The following is a 21,278-nucleotide window of genomic DNA, read 5'->3' as shown; positions in this document are numbered from 1 at the left end:
ATCATGACACCTGCACCATGTTACCATCATGACACCTGCACCATGTTACCATCATGACACCTGCACCATGTTACAATCATGACACGTGCACCATGTTACCATCATGACACCTGCAACAGGTTACCATCATGACACCTTCACCAGGTTACCATCATGACACCTGCACCATGTCACTGACAGGGTCCAATAACACCTGCTACATGTTCATGATAATATTTACATTCATCCTGGGCTTAATAATTAGCTCCAGGTTGAAGTTAAAGTCTAAGTACATGATATGTTTGAGTGAGTGCTGTGCCTTTCCACGTTCTTGGAATAGAAATATGAAGTCACTGTTTAATCACTTTACACAGTTTTTAAATTATGGTGTATGATGGTCCACTGACAGGGTCCAATAACATGGTCCAATAACATGGTCCAATAACAGGGTCCAATAACAGGGTCCACTGACAGGGTCCAATAACATGGTCCAATAACATGGTCCAATAACATGGTCCAATAACAGGGTCCAATAACATGGTCCAATAACATGGTCCAATAACAGGGTCCAATAACATGGTCCAATAACATGGTCCAATAACAGGGTCCAATAACAGGGTCCAATAACAGGGTCCAATAACATGGTCCAATGACATGGTCCAATAACATGGTCTAATAACATGGTCCAATAACATGGTCCAATAACATGGTCCAATAACATGGTCCAATAACATGGTCCAGTGACAGGGTCCAATGACATGGTCTTCTATGAGTTTTCTTTGTTGTTACTTTTAAGGTTGGAATCAACATGCAGAACCTCCAGCAGAAAGAGAGGTAAGAAACCATTGGTCCACCAGCTCAGGGACAAGCTACACTAATCACAGTCCGGTGATTATGTCACAGAGTTATGTCACATTTATGAACCCTTTATAAAGCACGTTATAGATGCTTTGTAACACATTTATGTAGTGCTTATGAAAGCTTTATGAACTAGCTAGAATGAAGAGCTGTTTGGTGCTAACATTCCACTCCTTGTCATATGCCAAACATTTAGCACAAGCAGACTTGTACCCAGGTTACCTGGTAGCACGTTAAGGTGCCTCTCTATCCTGTCTCTACTCACCACATGTATTTATCTGACAGCAGTCCACCGTCTTGTTGACCAACACCTCACCGTACTTCTTACAGGTAACAATTTCTTGGGGTGGACATTTCACTGGTTCACACTGGACACTCAGTGTGTCAGCATTACACGTGCACTTCTGGCAGTTACTGTACCAAGTCTCACCAAACTGTGTTGGGACAAAACAAACACTGTTAGCAGAGACTTCAAATTTATTAAGACGAGGACTGGCCACCCCTCAGAACCTGGTTCCTCTCTTGGTTTATTCCTAGGTTTCTGCCTTCTCTGGAGTTTTTCCTAGCCACTGTCTTTCTGCCTCTGCATTGCTTGCTCTTTGAGGTTTTAGACTGGGTATGTGTAAAGGCTTTGTTGCTGCTGCTGATGACAAAAGGGCTTTATCAAGTACATTTGATTGATTGATAATAACATTAGGGCTCCAGCCTCTTCAGGGCTTGGACCACTAACAAGCCCCAATGAAACTAGTAAACTGATTAAAATAATGGGGGTTCTATACAGAACCTTTTTGTGGGCTATTTATTTTATTTATTTCACCTTTATTTAACCAGGTAGGCTAGTTGAGAACAAGTTCTCATTTGCAACTGCGACCTGGCCAAGATAAAGTGTAGCAATTCGACACCTACAACAACACAGAGTTACACATGGAATAAACAAAACAAACAGTCAATAATACAGTAGAACAAAATAAAACAAAAAATCTATATACAGTGAGTGCAAATGAGGTAAGTTAAGGAAATAAATAGGCCATGGTGGCGAAGTAATTACAATATAGCAATTAAACACTGGAATGGTAGATCGGCAGAAGATGAATGTGCAGGTAGAGATACTGAGGTGCAAAGGAGCAAAATAAATAAATACCAGTATGGGGATGAGGTAGGTAGAAAGATGGGCTGTTTACAGATGGGCTATGTACAGGTACAGTGATCTGTAATATGCTCTGACAGCTGGTGCGTAAAGCTAGTGAGGGAGATGTGAGTCTCCAGCTTCAGAGATTTTTGCAATTCGTTCCAGTCATGGGCAGCAGAGAACTGGAGGGAAAGACGACCAAAGGAGGTATTGGCTTTGAGGGTGAACAGTGAGATATACCTGCTGGAGCGCGTGCTATGGGTGGGTGCTGCTATGGTGACCAGTGAGCTGAGATAAGGCAGGGCTTTACCTAGCAGAGACTTGTAGATAACCTGTAGCCAGTGGGTTTGGCGACGAGAATGAAGCGAGGGCCAAACAACGAGAGCTTAAAGGTCGCAATGGTGGGTAGTGTATGTGGATTTTGATGACAAAACGGATGGCACTGTGATAGACTGCATCCAGTTTGTTGAGTAGAGTGTTGGAGGCTATTTTATAGATGACATCACCGGAAGTCGAGGATCGGTAGGATGGTCAGTTTAATGAGGGTATGTTTGGCAGCATGAGTGAAGGATGCTTTGTTTTGCGATATAGGAAGCCAATTCTGGATTTAATTTGGATTGGAGATGCTTAATGTGAGTCTGGAAGGAAAGTTTACAGTCTAACCAGACACCCAGGTATTTGTAGTTGTCCACGTAATCTAAGTCAGAGCCGTCCAGAGTAGTGATGCTGGACGGGCGAGCAAGTGCACGCAGTGATCGATTGAATAGCATGCATTTAGTTTTATTAGCGTTTAAGAGCAGTTGGAGGCCAAGGAAGGAGAGTTGTATGGCATTGAAGCTCGTCTGGAGGTTAGTTAACACAGTGTCCAAGGAGGGGCCAGAAGTATACAGAATGGTGTCGTCTGCGTAGAGGTGCATCAGAGAATCACCAGCTGCAAGAGCAACGTCATTGATATATGCAGACAATAGAGTCGGCCCGAGAATTTATCCCTGTGGCACACCCATAGAGACTGTCAGAGGTCCGGACAAAAGGCCCTCTGATTTGACACACTGAACTCTTTCAGAGAAGTACAGTGCCTTGCGAAAGTATTCGGCCCCCTTGAAATTTGCGACATATTGCCACATTTCAGGCTTCAAACATAAAGATATAAAACTGTATTTTCTTGTGAAGAATCAACAACAAGTGGGACACAATCATGAAGTGGAACAACATTTATTGGATATTTCAAACTTTTTTAACAAATCAAAAACTGAAAAATTGGGCGTGCAAAATTATTCAGCCCCCTTAAGTTAATACTTTGTAGCGCCACCTTTTGCTGCGATTACAGCTGTAAGTCTGTAAGTCGCTTGGGGTATGTCTCTATCAGTTTTGCACATCCATTCCTCCTTGCAAAACAGCTCGAGCTCAGTGAGGTTGGATGGAGAGCATATGAACAGCAGTTTTCAGTTCTTTCCACAGATTCTCGATTGGATTCAGGTCTGGACTTTGACTTGGCCATTCTAACACCTGGATGTTTATTTTTGAACCATTCCATTGTAGATTTTGCTTTATGTTTTGGATCATTGTCTTGTTGGAAGACAAATCTCCGTCCCAGTCTCAGGTCTTTTGCAGACTCCATCAGGTTTTCTTCCAGAATGGTCCTGTATTTGGCTCCATCCATCTTCCCATCAATTTTAACCATCTTCCCTGTCCCTGCTGAAGAAAAGCAGGCCCAAACCATGATGCTGCCACCACCATGTTTGACAGTGGGGATGGTGTGGTCAGGGTGATGAGCTGTGTTGCTTTTACGCCAAACATAACGTTTTGCATTGTTGCCAAAAAGTTCAATTTTGGTTTCATCTGACCAGAGCACCTTCTTCCACATGTTTGGTGTGTCTCCCAGGTGGCTTGTGGCAAACTTTAAACAACACTTTTTATGGATATCTTTAAGAAATGGCTTTCTTCTCGCCACTCTTCCATAAAGGCCAGATTTGTGCAATATACGACTGATTGTTGTCCTATGGACAGAGTCTCCCACCTCAGCTGTAGATCTCTGCAGTTCATCCAGAGTGATCATGGGCCTCTTGGCTGCATCTCTGATCAGTCTTCTCCTTGTATGAGCTGAAAGTTTAGAGGGACGGCCAGGTCTTGGTAGATTTGCAGTGGTCTGATACTCCTTCCATTTCAATGTTATCGCTTGCACAGTGCTCCTTGGGATGTTTAAAGCTTGGGAAATCTTTTTGTATCCAAATCCAGCTTTAAACTTCTTCACAACAGTATCTCGGACCTGCCTGGTGTGTTCCTTGTTCTTCATGATGCTCTCTGCGCTTTTAACGGACCTCTGAGACTATCACAGTGCAGGTGCATTTATACAGAGACTTGATTACACACAGGTGGATTGTATTTATCATCATTAGTCATTTAGGTCAACATTGGATCATTCAGAGATCCTCACTGAACTTCTAGAGAGAGTTTGCTGCACTGAAAGTAAAGGGGCTGAATAATTTTGCACGCCCAATTTTTCAGTTTTTGATTTGTTAAAAATGTTTGAAATATCCAATAAATGTCGTTCCACTTCATGATTGTGTCCCACTTGTTGTTGATTCTTCACAAAGAAATACAGTTTTATATCTTTATGTTTGAAGCCTGAAATGTGGCAAAAGGTCGCAAAGTTCAAGGGGGCCGAATACTTTCGCAAGGCACTGTAGTTGGTAAACCAGGCGAGGCAATCATTTGAGAAACCAAGGCTGTTGAGTCTGCCAATAAGAATGTTGTGATTGACAGAGTCGAAAGCCTTGGCCAGGTCAATGAGTACGGCTGCATAGTAATGTCTCTTATCGATGGCGGTTATGATGTCGTTTTGAACCTTGAGCGTGGCTGAGGTGCACCCATGACCAGCTCTGAAACCAGATTGCATGGCGGAGAAGGTATGGTGGGATTCGAAATGGTCAGTAATCTGTTTGTTAACTTGACTTTCGAAGACCTTAGAAAGACAGGGTAGGATAGATATAGGTCTGTAGCAGTTTGGGTCTAGAGTGTCACCCCCTTTGAAGACGGGGATGACCGCAGTAGATTTCCAATCTTTGGGGATCTCAGATGATACGAAAGAGAGGTTGAACAGGCTTGTAATATGGGTTGCAACAATTTCTGCAGATAAGTTTAGAAAGAGAGGGTCCAGATTGTCTAGCCCGGCTGATTTGTAGGGGTCCAAATTTTGCAGCTCTTTCAGAACATCAGCTATCTGGATTTGGGTAAATGAAAAATGGTGGGGGCTTTGGCAGGTTGCTGTGGAGGGTGCCGGGCAGTTGAACGGGGTAGGGGTAGCCATGTGGAAAGCATGGCCAGCCGTAGAAAAATGCCTATTGAAATTCTCAATTGTAGTGTATTAATCGGTGGTGACAGTGTTTCCTAGCCTCATTGCAGTGGGCAGCTGGGAGGGGGTGCTCTTATTCTCAATGGACTTTACAGTGTCCCAGAACTTTTTTGAGTTAGTACTACAGGACGCAAATTTCTGTTTGAAAAAGCTTGCCTTAGCTTTTCTAACTGCCTGTGTATATTTGTTCCTAACTTCCCTGAAAAGTTGCATATCACGGGGGCTATTTGATGCTAATGCAGAACACCACAGGATGTTTTTGTGCTGGTCAAGGGCAGACAGGTCTGGAGTGAACCAAGGACTATATCTATTCCTAGTTCTACAATTTTTGAGAGGGGCATGCTTATTTAAGATGGTGAGGAAGGCACTTTTAAAGAATAGCGAGGCATCATCTACTGATGGGATGAGGTCAATGTCAATCCAGGATACTCCGGCCAGGTCGATTAGACAGGCCTGCTCGCAGAAGTGTTCCAGGGAGCGTTTGACAGTGATGAGGGGTTGTCATTTGGTCGCAGACCCATCACGGATGCAGGCAATGAGGCAGTGATCGCTGAGATCTTGATTGAAAACAGCAGAGGTGTATTTGGAGGGCGAATTAGTTAGGATGACATCTATGAGGATTTACTCATTTGGGGTTGTACCTGGTAGGTTCATTGATCATTTGTGTGAGATTGAGGGCATCAAGCTTAGTTTGTAGGATGGCCGGGATGTTAAGCATGTCCCAGTTTAGGTCACCTAGTGGCATGAGCTCAGAAGATAGATGGGGGCAATCCATTCACATACGGTATCGAGGGCACAGCTGGGGGCAGAGGGAGGTCTATAGCAAGCGGCAACAGTGAGAGACTTGTTTCTGGAAAGGTGAATGTTTAGAAATAGAAGCTCAAATTGAGCTTAATGTGAAGTGAGCTGTTGAACCATTTCTTCTGACAGATTCATTGTGGTTCACATCCACATTATTACCTGTTTGGGTTTTCCATCAGGTCCTGTGCATCCTTGAAGGGAAAATAAGATCGTAGGTCATACATGGTGGTACTATGAGACACAATTAAACAATGTATTCCTCAAACTGACACATCCTTACCACAGTCACTCACACAGGTGTCAGAGAATGTGTTGAACAAGATGGTACCCTCAGGGCAGAAACAGCCCTCCATGAATGAGTCACATACAAAGTCACGGGTCATTTGTGCTCCCTGACATGAATGCACATATTTGTCATTGTATCTATGATAAGAAAAAACAATTAATCACAGACTAGAAACCTTGGAATAGAATGGAAACCTTTAAGAATGCATGTCCTTTTGGTAGTGGTATAAAATAATGAGATGGGAAGAGATGGGAATGAGATGAGATGAGAATGAGATTAGATGGGAATGAGATGAGTTGAGAATGAGATGAGTTGAGAATGAGATGAGTTGAGAATGAGATGAGATGGGAATGAGATGACAATGAGATGGGAATGAGATGAGAATGAGATGAGATGAGAATGAGATTAGATGGGAATGAGATGAGTTGAGAATGAGATGAGTTGAGAATGAGATGAGATGGGAATGCGATGACAATGAGATGGGAATGAGATGAGAATGAGATGAGTTGAGAATGAGATGAGTTGAGAATGAGATGAGATGGGAATGAGATGGGAATGAGAAGAGATGAGATGGGAATGAGATGAGATGAGAATGAGATGAGATGGGATGAGTTGAGAATGAGATGAGATGAGAATGAGATTAGATGGGAATGAGATGAGTTGAGAATGAGATGAGTTGAGAATGAGATGAGATGGGAATGAGATGAGAATGAGATGGGAATGAGATGGGAATGAGATGAGAATGAGATGGGAAGGAGATGAGAATGAGATGAGATGGGAATGACATGAGAATGAGATGAGAATGAGATGGGAATGAGATGAGATGGGAATGAGATGGGAATGAGATGAGAATGAGATGAGATGGGAATGAGATTAGATGGGAATGAGACTAGATGGGAATGAGATGAGGTGAGAATGAGATGAAAATGAGATGAGATGGGAATGAGATGCGAATGAGATGAGATGGAAATGAGATAAGAATGAGAATGAGATGGATACCTTGAATTGCATGTTGGCTGGATAGTAGAGCCACATGCCTTATACACTTTGGTCTTAGGGCATGTCAGTTCTGTAATATGGTCCAGATGGAATGAAAGACAAAACAGTATGTACACAATTTGTAAATGCAGGTTGTCAAAATACAAATAATTAATGTAAATCGTAAGGTTATTAGAATTATTTAAAATCGTATTAACATCTATCCTGCATCCGAAATTGGATCCTATTCCCTAGATCACTACTTATGGTAGGAGCCTGGTCAAAAGCAGTGCACTATGTAGGGAATAGGATCCCATTGGGGACACAGTTCTTATTGGATATGAAAGTCCTTCCCTACCACATGTTCCATTAGTTGATGTCCTCCAGTCGATACAGACTCCAGCTGCTGCACACCTAACAGCGTAGGCTTCCAGGCTGGAGCAGCCGACTGAGATATTTGGCATGAGGCAGACATCAAACTTACAGGCCTCGAAGAAGGGTTGTTGTGGGATAACGTCATGGCATTGCTTAAAGACCCTTCCAAAATAAAGACCCCATTTAATTTATTATATCGGCCTAACCCAAAAGGGGCATTAAACATGTCACAACAGATTTCCTACAAATATTGACTACTCTATGCCTTACACGCTAAATTATTTGTGAAGCATCTAGTTCTTATGAATATGACATATTTTATACGGCATAAACAGTCTGTAAGATAAGTTTGGTTCTAAGTTATGGAACAACAACCCTTGCCTTTACCGGAGAGTTGACAGACTTGTATGTAAACAGTTTCACAGCAACCTCAATCAGATTCCCTGGTCTTTGTAATATAGCTGTCTCTTTGTGTTATTACAAGGTTACACGTCTTACGGGCTAAGTATGATGTCACAGATTGATGTCTTTCCTGACGGGCAGGTTGGAGGCTTAGGGGTAGGTAGGGTAGGTGGGGTAGGTAGGGTAGGGGGTGGGGTAGGGGGTTGCCGTTCACAGTAGGGTTTTTTAACATCAGGAATCTTCCATTCATGAGCCATCCCAGGACATGATGGGTCAATCTTTCCATTCGGTAATCTGCAATCGTTTTTCCTGATATTGTCACAGGTACCTTTATAAAGGTACAATAAATATGGGAATGAGAAAAAACACAAGTTATTTTATGTCAGAAACAGCTGCTCATAACTTTAAGCCTACCTACAGTATCTTTTAGTTGGTAATGCTATCATTGTCACTGTACAGTGAACACTTTAATGCCATGGAAATGCAAAAACACACAACAAAATAACATTAAATCATTTTCAGATTACTCACAGAGTACTACAAGCTGTTCATCTGATTCATACTTAAAGTGTTTTTGGTCTACATAATGGATGCATCCCAAATGGGACCCTATTCCCCCTGGTTAAAAGGAGTGCACTACAATGGGACCCTATTCCCCCTGGTTAAAAGGAGTGAACTACAATGGGACCCTATTCCCCCTGGTTAAAAGGAGTGCACTACAATGGGATCCTATTCCCCCTGGTTAAAAGGAGTGCACTACAATGGGATCCTATTCCCCCTGGTTAAAAGGAGTGAACTACAATGGGACCCTATCCCCACCTGGTTAAAAGGATTGCACTACATTGGGAACAGTGTGCCATTTGGGATGCAGTAAAGCCTACAGACTTACCACACTGCCCCTCTGTGTTGTTGTGGAATAGGGAGTTTGGCAGGGTCACACTGAACATAAGGGACTTAAACATCACTGTTGCTTTAATGGCAGGGATCTTCAACAGTAACTCTACCCCAGTGCTGGTGATCATGAGGTCTTCATTAGAAAAGGTTGGGAAGATCTGATTTCCATTGATGTAAACCTTGTAAATTATTAGGAAAAATATTACATTACGAATGAGAGTAGAGAACATAATAACATTACAATAATGTAACTAAGATATGAACGGTTTCCAGAACTAAATGAAGTCACAAGAAGAGTTGGTAGTCTGTTAATAATTTGTCAATATAATGAAATTCTTTGAAATATCATGGGAATGTTTCAGATACCTTGATGATGGCTCTGAGTTAACGTGACGCCATCATCAAAGTGGTTAACCAATATGTAATGTTGCTAAATAACTATTTGTAACTACTGTAGTGTAGTACTGCAAATTATATTTATCGTAGTCAGCAAGATCAGATTTCCCTATTAATCAATACCCCCACGTTACAAAAAGTAAATAATACATTTCAAAATATGAAGCTAGATTATTTTAAGTCTTAACGTGGTATGAGAATGTCTATCCAAAAAATGTCTTTTCAAAAAATGTCTATATCAAATAATGTCTATCTCAAATAATTTCTATCTCAAAGTGCACTTTTTTAAAGTGTATAAATGTCAATAATAGCACAGTTATAATTACCATATTTGTTGTCACGTTTAATCTCTTCGGAGTAAGAACGATTTTGTAAGACTTGTAATAGACAATCAGAGACTGAGGGCAGGTCGCATGTCCAGACGGATCGCAGTTATAGTTGTCGATGTTGACACTGAAGTTCTGTAGAGGAACTATTTCTTTAATCAAAACGTAGGTGCAGTTTTCCTGGAAACTGTAATATTGGCCATCAAATGTGACGTAATGAGGGTCTCCCCATCCATAGCATATACCTGAGAGATAGAACAGAAGAAGGTAACAAATAGATCACTCATCAATCACTATCACTCATTCCCCCTCCCCACTTCTAAAACCAAAGTTGTGCCACTGGATCAGACCAACTCCTTGAAGTTTGCAGATGTGTCAAAAAAAAACTATTTTGTTCAAAACATTTTGTATTTCTTTACCCTTTAGTATGTGTACTTTACTGTATTTATACTTAGGATATCACTTTCAACAGGAACAGTAAAAATAACACTGGAGGACGTCTTTAAAACAAGTAAACTTGGAGTAATAAGTATTTGTAGATGGAGAAGATAATTAAAAACATTACGTTTTGAACTTACATTCACATTCGTAGTGATAGCAGCAACCTGATTCGTCATAGACTTTCACTGGTGGGTATCCATTTTCACACACAGGCTTTTCAACTGACTCACAGACCACAAACGTCGTGGTTATTACACCCCTGTGGCAAGTCTGAGTAGTGCAGTTGTCTGTCTTCCAAGTCTCTCCATCCTAAAGTTGAAAATGTATGTTTTAGTCCTGAAAGTAAACACACTACGTACTACACAACACTATAAACTACACAACACTATGAACTACACAACACTATGAACTACACAACACTATGAACTAAACAACACTATGAACTACACAACACTATGAACTACACAACACTATGAGCTACACAACACTATGAGCTACACAACACTATGAGCTACAGTTCACTATGAACTACACAACACTATGAACTACACAACACTATGAACTACACAACACTATGAGCTACACAACACTATGAGCTACACAACACTATGAACTACATAACACTATGAACTACACAACACTATGAGCTACACAACACTATGAGCTACACAACACTATGAGCTACACAACACTATGAGCTACAGTTCACTATGAGCTACACAACACTATGAACTACACAACACTATAAACTACACAATACTATAAACTACACAACACTATAAACTACACAACGAGCTACACAACACTATGAACTACACAACACTATGAGCAACACAACACTATGACCTACACAACACTATGAACTAAGAAACACACTATGAACTACAAAACACTATGAACTACACAACACTATAAACTACACAACACTATGAACGAAGAAACACAATAATTCTGAACACAACACTGTGAAGTACACAACACTATGAACTAAGAAACACACTATGAACTACACAACACTATGAACTACACAGCACTATGAACTACACAACACTGTGAACTACACAACACTATGAACTACACAGCACTATTAAATACACAACACTACGAACTACACAACACTATGAACTACACAACACTATAACTACACAACACTATAACTACACAACACTATGAACTAAGAAACACAATAATTCTGTTTATTTTATTTCATTACCTTTCTTGGTGGAATGACATATTCACAGCCCGAGGAGGGTGTAGTCGAGGACAATGTAGATGTTGTAGAATGTGTAGCTTCTGTTGTTGTTGAGACAGTGCTGACTGGAGTTGAGACAGTGCTGACTGTAGCTGAGACAGTGCTGACTGTAGCTGAGACAGTGCTGACTGTAGCTGGGGTCGTGGAGGGACATGGTCTGGCTTGTTTCTCAACAACACAACTTGAGTTACAGTAGGAGGTGAAACACCAGCCTGCCCCATCAGTCTCATTATATATCAAGGAACCTAAACAAAAATATAATATTAGTAATGAATAGATATTAAATTAAGTGCATGAACGCAACATGTAGTCACAATGTATCATTGTAATGAAAGAAGCTATCACTTACCAGCAGGGAAATGTTGTTTTTCGTATGTGCAAAAACATAATGTGGTAGGATTTGTGGTTGGGGTGGTCGTTGGGGTTGTGGTAAAAGTTGTTGTTGGGTTAGTGGTAGGTTTTATTGTGGGGATAGTGGTAGGAGTTGTTGTTAGTGTAGTGGTAGGAGTTGTTGTTGGGGTAGAGGTAGGAATTGTTGTTAGGGTAGAGGTAGGAGTTGTTTTTGGGGTAGAGGTAGGAGTTGTTGTTGGGGTAGTGGTAGGAGTTGTTGTTGGGGTAGTGGTAGGAGTTGTTGTTGGGGTAGTGGAAGGTTTTATTGTGGGGATAGTGGTAGGAGTTGTTGTTGGGGTACTGGTAGGAGTGGTTGTTGGGGTAGAGGTAGGAGTTGTTGTTGGTGTAGTGGTAGGAGTTGTTGTTGGGGTAGAGTTAGGAGTTGTTGTTAGGGTAGAGGTAGGAGTTGTTGTTGGGGTAGAGGTAGGAGTTGTTGTTGGGGTAGAGGTAGGAGTTATTGTTGGGGTAGTGGTAGGAGTTGTTGTTGGGGTAGTGGTAGGAGTTGTTGTTGGGGTAGTGGTAGGATTTGTTGTTGGGGTAGTGGTAGGATTTGTTGTTGGGGTAGAGTTAGGAGTGGTTGTTGAAGCAGCTGAAGTAGTTGTTGGGGTAGTGGTAGGATTTGTTGTTGGGGTAGTGGTAGGAGTAGTTGTTGAATTATCTGTAGTAGTTGTTGGGGTAGTGGCAGGAGTTGTAGTTGTGGTAGTTGTTGGGGTAGTGGTAGGTTTAGTTGTTGAAGTAGTTGTAGTCAGTGTTGTTGAAGTAGTTGCAGTAGTTGTTGGGGTAGTGGAAGGTTTTGTCGTTGAAGTAGTTGTAGTAGATGTTGGGGTAGTGGTAGGTTTAGATGTTGAAGTAGTTGTAGTAGTTGGTGGGGTAGTGGAAGGTTTTGTTGTTGGTGTAGTGGTAGGTTTTGTTGTTGGGGTAGTTGTGGAAGTTGTTGGGGTAGTGGTTGGTTCTGATGTTGGGGTAGTGGTAGCAGTTGTTGTTGTTGTTGTTGTTGCTGTGGTAGTTGTTGATGTTATAATGGTTGTTGTGTGCCTTTCTGAAGTGGTAGGTGTCTCATTGCTACAAACATCAACACAACATCTGACTCTGATCTCGTAGTTGTAGCATATTGGTGGGATGCCTTGATCCTTGTTGCGGCATATCAGTCCAACTGAGGGGTTGCATTCAACATTTTGACCTAGTTCGGCCAAAGGAACATGGATGTTGTCTTTGGCTCTGCATTCTACATCCTTAGGTTGGCTACAAATATCAATACCAGATTTCCTTATATTTTCTATGGTTTCAAAATCTCCTTCTTCTGGTCCAAAGGAGGGATAGTGTTTGCTAATCCAGTCTGACCATTCACAGACAGTCTTGGTCAGGCAGTGTGGAGTAGTAGTGGGTGAAGTGGGTGTTGGTGATGTCGGGGTTGTTGTGGGCATAGTGGAAGGGGTTGTTGTCAGAGTAAGGGTTGTTGTCGTTGTTGTTGGTTCTGGACCAGTTGTAATTTCCTCTGTTTTTTCACTTGTGGTGGAATATTTTGTTGACATAGTTGTTGTTGTTGATCTTGGACTTTCTGTTGGTGTTGTTGTTGTTGGGGTAATTGTTGGTGTTGGACTTTCTGTTGTTGTTGTTGTTGGGGTAGTTGTTGTAATGGTTGTTGTGGGCCTGACTGAGGTGGTAGTTGTCCCATTGCTACAAACATCAACAACATCAATACAACATCTGACTCTTATCTCGTAGTTGTAGCATATTGGTGGGATGCCTTGATCCTTGTTGCGGCATATCAGTCCAACTGAGGGATTGCATTCAACATTTTGACCGAGTTCGGCCAAAGGAACATGGATGTTGTCTTTGGCTCTGCATTCTACTTCCTTCGGTTGGCTACAAATATCAATACCAGATTTCCTTATATTTTCTATGGTTTCAAAATCTCCTTCTTCTGGTCCAAAGGAGGGATAGTGTTTGCTAATCCAGTCTGACCAATCACAGACAGTCTTGGTCAGGCAGTGTGGAGTAGTAGTGGGTGAAGTGGGTGTTGGTGATGTAGGGGTTGTTGTGTGGGTAGTAGAAAGGGTTGTAGTCAGTGTCATGGTTGTTGTGTGGGTAGGGGTAGGGGTTATGGTTGTGGTAGTGGTAGAAGTTGTTGTTGGGGTAGAGGTAGGGGTTGTTGTTGGGGTAGATGTAGGGGTTGTTGTTGGGGTAATGGCAGGAGTAGAGAAAACAAATGTGGTCGGTGCTTGAGTGAGTATCTGTGTTGTTGCAACACTTGGTGTAGGTGTTGGAATTGGGGTGCTGGGACAGGGGTTCATAATCCGGACAATAGTTCCGTTCTCTTTGCAGGTGGCAGTGATACAGGTCCCATCACCATCAGTTGTGTGATATATGGTCACTCCATACGGGTATGTTCTGCCGTCGTATAAACAATAGCAAGCTGCAATAGTGTTTTCACAGGGAACACAAGTTATTATCACGTAATCATCTTGTCATGTTACCTTCTTGGTAATAATGTAGGCTAATGTTTCAGTTATTATCATGTAATCATCTTGTCATGTTACTTTCTTGGTAATTATGTAGGCTAATGTTTCAGTTATTATCATGTAATCATCTTGTCGTGTTACCTTCTTGGTAATAATGTAGGTTAATGTTTCAGTTATTATCATGTAATCATCTTGTCATGTTACCTTCTTGGTAATAATGTAGGCTAATGTTTCAGTTATTATCATGTAATCATCTTGTCATGTTACCTTCTTGGTAATAATGTAGGCTAATGTTTCAGTTTGTAGTGGTTTTCCTTACCTTGGACATCATAGCTGCATCTGACCTCAGTTGATGAGCAACGACTTGAAAAAGAAAGAGGGAGGTTACAGTACCTTTCAAAGTAGAATAAGATATTAAGAGCTATTTGCTATGAAGTACAAAACAATGTTACATGTTATATTCACAATATAGTATTAACAGGTCAAATCACAATAAGGTATTAACAGGTCAAATCCCAATAAGGTATTAAAGGGTCAAATCCCAATAAGGTATTAACAGGTCAAATCCCAATAAGGTATTAAAAGGTCAAATCCCAATAAGGTATTAACAGGTCATATCCCAATCTTTGAAAATCATAATCAATTGAATGGTAGGAACGCCTCTTTGTAGGTGGACTATTGACATTGCCTTATCTGACCAGAGATACGTGCTACCTTAAGGCTTATACCAACCGTATTAAACCCTATGTAATGTAAGTACAGTATCTATGTATTTATCAAAATGTTGATCTGAAAACATACCATGTCTGACAGTTCTCTTTGGAAGGTATAACCTCTCCATCGTTGTAATGAGTTCCATCTCCATCGTAGCAACCACAGTCCTTCTTACTGACACACTTCATGGTACTTTCTTCCAAATAAGGCTGGGCCGAAGGACATTTTGGATAGCAACCTTTAAGATATAAACAGTCAATTTAATCCAGGACACCTGCACAGATTAGATCATCCTCATGGTATCTACTTCTAACACCAAAGCTGTAATGGATATGATATTTCAATATTTGCATTTCGTTTTCAGTATAGATGAACAAGGGAGGGGGAGGCATTACATATTTTATACTCTACTTTTGTAACAACTTGGAACGTAAATTGTCCAAATCAAACGGTGTTGGGGATGAATCAGAATAGTTGGGTAACATAGATAAGATGTTTTATTTTCATTATATGCTTGTGAGTTACTTCTCATTTAGAATGTATCTTGTTGTACTATAGTGGTGGCTATTTGCAGTTATCCTTTCTCTGTCCTGGGGTCAGTTACAGTGTTCCATTACCAAAGTGACCAGTTATCCTTTCCCTGTCCTGGGGTCAGTTACAGTGTTCCATTACCAAAGTGACCAGTTATCCTTTCTCTGTCCTGGGTCAGTTACAGTGTTCCATTACCAAAGTGACCAGTTATCCTTTCTCTGTCCTGGGTCAGTTACAGTGTTCCATTACCAAAGTGACCAGTTATCCTTTCTCTGTCCTGGGTCAGTTACAGTGTTCCATTACCAAAGTGACCAGTTATCCTTTCTCTGTCCTGGGGTCAGTTACAGTGTTCCATTACCAAAGTGACCAGATATCCTTTCTCTGTCCTGGGTCAGTTACAGTGTTCCATTACCAAAGTGACCAGTTATCCTTTCTCTGTCCTGGGTCAGTTACAGTGTTCCATTACCAAAGTGACCAGTTATCCTTTCTCTGTCCTGGGTCAGTTACAGTGTTCCATTACCAAAGTGACCAGTTATCCTTTCTCTGTCCTGGGTCAGTTACAGTGTTCCATTACCAAAGTGACCAGTTATCCTTTCTCTGTCCTGGGGTCAGTTACAGTGTTCCATTACCAAAGTGACCAGTTATCCTTTCTCTGTCCTGGGTCAGTTACAGTGTTCCATTACTAAAGTGACCAGTTATCCTTTCTCTGTCCTGGGTCAGTTACAGTGTTCCATTACCAAAGTGACCAGTTATCCTTTCTCTGTCCTGGGGTCAGTTACTTGGGCCGCAGAGAGGGGAGAGGTCAAGCTTGTCTTCATATGTATCTTTTAAACCATGTGATGGGATGATTGAGGGGGAAGCAATTATCTCTTGGCTCCACAATGTCTAGGTTCCAGTCACTGTGTCTCTGTGATCTTGTCCAGGAGGGGTGTATTTGATATATGTCAGTGGATGAGGTTTTGTTTTTGGTCCTGAGTGGTACCAAGAGCGAGATAAGAACATAGTTTAGGAGACAAAGCTGAACGATAATTTATAGCCAATGCTGTCTGGCTATGTGTGTCTTTGCTATAAAGGATCTCAGTTGCAATGTGATCTGAGAGTCACAGGGTTGTGATGGAGCTCATATAATTAAAGATGGACTTTATGATATCTCTGACTTGTGTGGTTGTTTGCTCTCATGATTTGTTAAATACAGGACATTTCCACTACAACGGCCAAGCTGTTATGAAGGGCTCTTAGTTACCTTCCAGTGCAGGGATCTGACTGGAGCATGTTCCTGAGGGATTCTTGCAGGTCTTCATACAGGGGTATCCACACGGATTATAATGCCACTCACACTCACCAATAGGGTTGTAGAAATCACAGAACAGAGCTGGTGAAATTAAAACATGTCACATTTGAACTGAACCAGGGTCCTAAAAGAGGCTTGATTGAACAGTTACACATTCAAATGATAAATTGGTATTTGGTCCCAATAGCAAAACAATCCCACATATCCATCAATCAATTGTCCCACTCAAAGCAAATGACTCACGGCAGATATCTGGTGTTCTCCACTTGATACAAGCCCCTGCCTCGTTACAGGCCTGGGCGTAGGCTGCTACAGCTGTACAGAAACACTCGCAGTCTCCCCCAGTGTCACAGGCACACGAGTCCCTCACACAGGCATCATGGAATGGCGTGGGGTCCACCTTTTAGGAAGATGCATTAAGCCATCATTTATTTATTCAATGCTTTGCTCAGCTTGTTGAAGAGACTACAGATGAATTATTGACGGTGATTATTATTGGGTTGGATGGCTGACTTTATGTTTTTGTTATGTTTTTATTCCTACTTTCGTTGGTGGATGTTTTTGGTGTCATTCACATGATTATTGACAAATCAATTTTATTAAAAAGATTGCCATGTACCATCATGCAACTCTGCTTGTCATTGTGTACCTTATAGGAAACCTGTTAGCCCAAGACTTGTGCTACACAATTATCGGTTGTTATAAATTCCACCATAAGTTTTACCCTGAGGCCGTGAGGTAAATTAACTCTTGTTGAAGCCTTAACCTTATTGACCCTGAGGCCGTGAGGTAAATTAACTCTTGTTGAAGCATTAACCTTATTGACAATGAGTCTGTGAGTTACTGTGTATTAACTTTTGTTGAAGCATTAACCATATTATTGTACTTATGCAGTGCCACATTGGCTGCGTTTACACAGGCAGTCCAATTCAGATCATTCACCAGTTATTTGCATATCTGACACCAATTGATATTGCCCTTAATGTATAAACAGCAACACCAAAAATAAATGAAATCTGATCTTTTTATACCACTTCCATATGTGGATCTCAATCCTGATTCAAACCCAATTCTTCGTGTGATCTCTGTCTGGATGCTCAGATCTGATGTTTTTGCTTTAAAGTGGGTTGTTTAATGCACATGACCTGCATTACCATGACAACCTGCCATTACCATGAAAACCACCCCAAAATGTGATGGACAGGAAATTATCATTGCATCTGTGGTGCTACTTCAGAGCCTACAACAGTGTGAATGAACAAATCTGATATGGAAAATGACTAGCAGACAGTCAGATAAAAAGACTGCGTTTACACAGGCAGTTCAATTCAGATCTTTTACCAATTATTTTCATATTTAATATCTATCTGATCTTCAGATTGACTATAAGATTGACTATAAAAAGAAAATCAGATTTAGGTTGTTAGGAATTGTAAATACAGCCTTTAAGACCTAGATTCAAGCCGTGTTACAGCGCGACTGAGCCAACAAATGCAGCGTTTACCATGAATGTGGTCTCCAAGAACACGGAAATATAGCTTTTTAAAGGTGGATAGCCCGAAAAGGGAATCTAGCCCTTTTAGAGTTGAGCCCTCAGTCTCCAGACTCACATCTCAAGTCCATATTTATATTGCAGATGAACTTTTTTACGACCTGTACTGCAGTAACTGTCAGGATTTGGCCAGGGTTGTTCCGGGTTTTGGTCACTAGATGCCCCCATTGTGCTTTTTGACCTTATGTTTTTTCCCTTGTTCCCCATTATTATTTGCACCTGTGCCTCGTTTCCCCTGATTGTATTTAAACCCTTAGTTTCCCTCAGTTCTGTGCTCTGTGTTTGTATGTTAGCACCCAGCCCTAGTGTTCTATGTATTCTTGTCGATTCCGGTGGATGCTCTTGTGGAATTCTGTTTTTGTTTTTGAGTATCTCTTGAGGCTTTTTTGTGCTATTCCTACCACCTTTTGGATTTGCCATTTTTGTATTGAAGGACTTCTCCTTTTTTACTTTATTAAATACACCGTCTTAAGTACTGCTGTGTCTGCCTCATCTTCTGGGTTCTGCTGACTATTCGTGGCTCAGTTGGTTAAGTGACTGTTTCTCACTCCGGAGACCCAGGTTCGTAACCGGGTCCTGACAGAAACACAGAGCCAAAAATGAACCCAGAGGCAGCCAGTTCCCAGGACCTTTTTGCCATGCTGTCCCACCACCAGGAGACTGTCCAACGCCACGAAGCCGCCCTGGTTCAGCAAGAGGCCTTAATGGCTAGACATTGTCATCTTCTGTCGGAGATGCTGACTTCCATTAAGCAAATATCTGATCGTCTTACCCCGGCAACAGTTCCCGTCCCAGTACCTCAGATTCACGTACCCATGGCAGTTAACCCCCTGGCTGAACCTCGTCTTCCACCTCCCCAACGGTTCTCAGGTGATCCAAGTGCTTGTAAAGGGTTTCTCACCCAATGTTCTCTCTCCTTTGAGCTACAACCCTCGTCGTTTCCCACCGACCGGTCTAAGATCGCTTATATCATCACCCTGCTGTCGGAAAAAGCCCTGGCCTGGGCCACTGCTGTGTGGGATGCCCATAGTTCCTGCTGTGCCAGCTACTCTGCCTTTGCTGAGGAATTCAAACGAGTGTTTCAAGGCCCAAGCAGTGGTTCTGACTCAGCCAAACAGCTCCTGACTCTCCACCAAGGTTGGCGCAGCGTGACGGACTATGCCATCCAGTTCCGCACGGTGGCAGCAGCAAGTGGCTGGAACAACGAGGCGCTCACGGTGTGCTTTCTGAAAGGCCTTTCCGACACTATCCAAGATGAACTGGCCACTCGGGAACCACCGGACAATCTCGAGTCCCTGATCAAGTTGGCCTCACGCATTGACCAGCGTCTGAGAGAGAGAGAACTCAACCGTACACCTCTAGCCCCTATCAGTCCCAGCTCCGAGTCCCCACCTTTATCCTCGCTGGCTCCATCGGAACCCATGCAGATTGGACGCATCTCCCAGGCTGAGAGAGACCGCCGGATGAGGGAGCGACGCTGTCTATATTGCGGCAAACCGGGCCATTTCCGTTCCACGTGTCCCGGGCTCCAGGGAAACGCTCTGTCCCGTACAGACCGGGGGAACTGTAACGGGAAACATAACCTCCTCCCATCCGTCCAACTCCCGTCTGCTCATTCCAGTCACCCTCTCCTGGGACAACCACAAGCTTCACCTTCAAGCCTTGGTAGACTCTGGAGCCGCAGGTAACTTCATGGATGGTGTCTGGGCGAAGGAGAATGGCGTTCCCTCTGAACCTCTAAGTGAACCCATGAGGGTCACTACATTGGATGGAAGCCCTTTGGGATCTGGACTTGTCACTCATGTCACTACCTCCTTGCGACTTTCAGTTTCACAACACCAGGAATTGATGAACTTTCATTTGATCTCCTGTTCTGAGTTCCCTCTCGTCCTTGGATACCCCTGGCTTCACAGCCATAACCCTCACATCGACTGGTCTGTGGGCACTATCAAGCAGTGGGGTCCTACGTGCCAAGCTACTTGTATTTTCCAGAATTCCCGAGTTCTACTCCCGAGTCTTTAGAATCCATCGACCTGACCCGAGTTCCCGAGTGTTACCATGACCTCAAACTGGTGTTTAGCAAACAGAGGGCCACCATGCTACCACCCCATAGACCTTACGATTGCCCCATCGACCTGTTTCCGGGCACTTGCCCCCCCAGGGGTCAGATCTTTTCCCTATCTCCACCAGAACGAGCTGCTATGGATACCTACATCAAGGACGCTCTGGAAGCAGGCCTCATGCGTCCATCCACCTCCCCGGCGGGAGCAGGGTTTTTCTTTGTGGCCAAGAAAGACGGTGGATTACGTCCTTGCATCGACTACCGGGGACTCAATGCCATAACCGTCCGTAACCGTTACCCGCTACCCCTTATGGCCACAGCCTTCGAGCTGCTTCAGGAAGCAGTTGTTTTCACTAAGCTTGACCTGCGGAACGCATACCATCTTGTGCGGATCAGACCTGGTGACGAGTGGAAGACCGCTTTCAACACGCCTACTGGTCACTATGAATACTTGGTGATGCCCTTCGGCCTGACCAACGCCCCAGCGGTGTTCCAAGCACTCATAAACGATGTGCTTAGTGATATGCTTAACATATTTGTGTTCGTTTACTTGGATGACATCCTCATCTTTTCGAGCTCCCTTCAAGAACACACTAAGCATGTCAGACAAGTACTCAAACGCCTCCTAGACAGCCATCTGTACGTTAAGCCGGAAAAATGTGAATTCCATTCATCCCGAGTACAATTCCTGGGATTTGTAGTGGAACCCGGTCGAGTCCAAATGGACCCCAGGAAGGTAGGGGCTGTAGCGGATTGGCCCACCCCCAAATCCGTTAAGGAAGTTCAGCGTTTCCTGGGCTTCACAAA

At 42.6% G+C, this 21,278-nt stretch overlaps 1 protein-coding gene across 1 annotated transcript in view; it reads right to left on the bottom strand.

The window, feature by feature from the left end:
* LOC135509762 (mucin-2-like) overlaps positions 1-21,278 on the bottom strand; it is a 100,825-nt gene that overhangs the window by 18,739 nt on the left and 60,808 nt on the right. Inside the window, exons 27-41 of the mRNA XM_064930663.1 lie at positions 17,101-17,257; positions 16,810-16,938; positions 15,123-15,273; positions 14,641-14,684; positions 11,819-14,275; positions 11,431-11,603; positions 10,355-10,526; positions 9,777-10,021; positions 9,050-9,233; positions 8,257-8,488; positions 7,742-7,920; positions 7,405-7,474; positions 6,413-6,542; positions 6,279-6,310; positions 1,103-1,329 (exon numbers count right to left, since the gene is read on the bottom strand). Of these exons, the coding sequence (XP_064786735.1) occupies positions 1,103-1,329; positions 6,279-6,310; positions 6,413-6,542; positions 7,405-7,474; positions 7,742-7,920; positions 8,257-8,488; positions 9,050-9,233; positions 9,777-10,021; positions 10,355-10,526; positions 11,431-11,603; positions 11,819-14,275; positions 14,641-14,684; positions 15,123-15,273; positions 16,810-16,938; positions 17,101-17,257 (4,582 nt within the window). The remainder of the gene's footprint in view (positions 1-1,102; positions 1,330-6,278; positions 6,311-6,412; positions 6,543-7,404; positions 7,475-7,741; positions 7,921-8,256; positions 8,489-9,049; positions 9,234-9,776; positions 10,022-10,354; positions 10,527-11,430; positions 11,604-11,818; positions 14,276-14,640; positions 14,685-15,122; positions 15,274-16,809; positions 16,939-17,100; positions 17,258-21,278) is intronic.

The sequence above is a fragment of the Oncorhynchus masou genome, chromosome 22, assembly GCF_036934945.1.
Source record: "Oncorhynchus masou masou isolate Uvic2021 chromosome 22, UVic_Omas_1.1, whole genome shotgun sequence".
Taxonomy (NCBI): Eukaryota; Metazoa; Chordata; class Actinopteri; order Salmoniformes; family Salmonidae; genus Oncorhynchus; species Oncorhynchus masou.
Note: the sequence above shows the minus strand (reverse complement) of the source record. Positions and strands in the feature narration are given on the sequence as shown.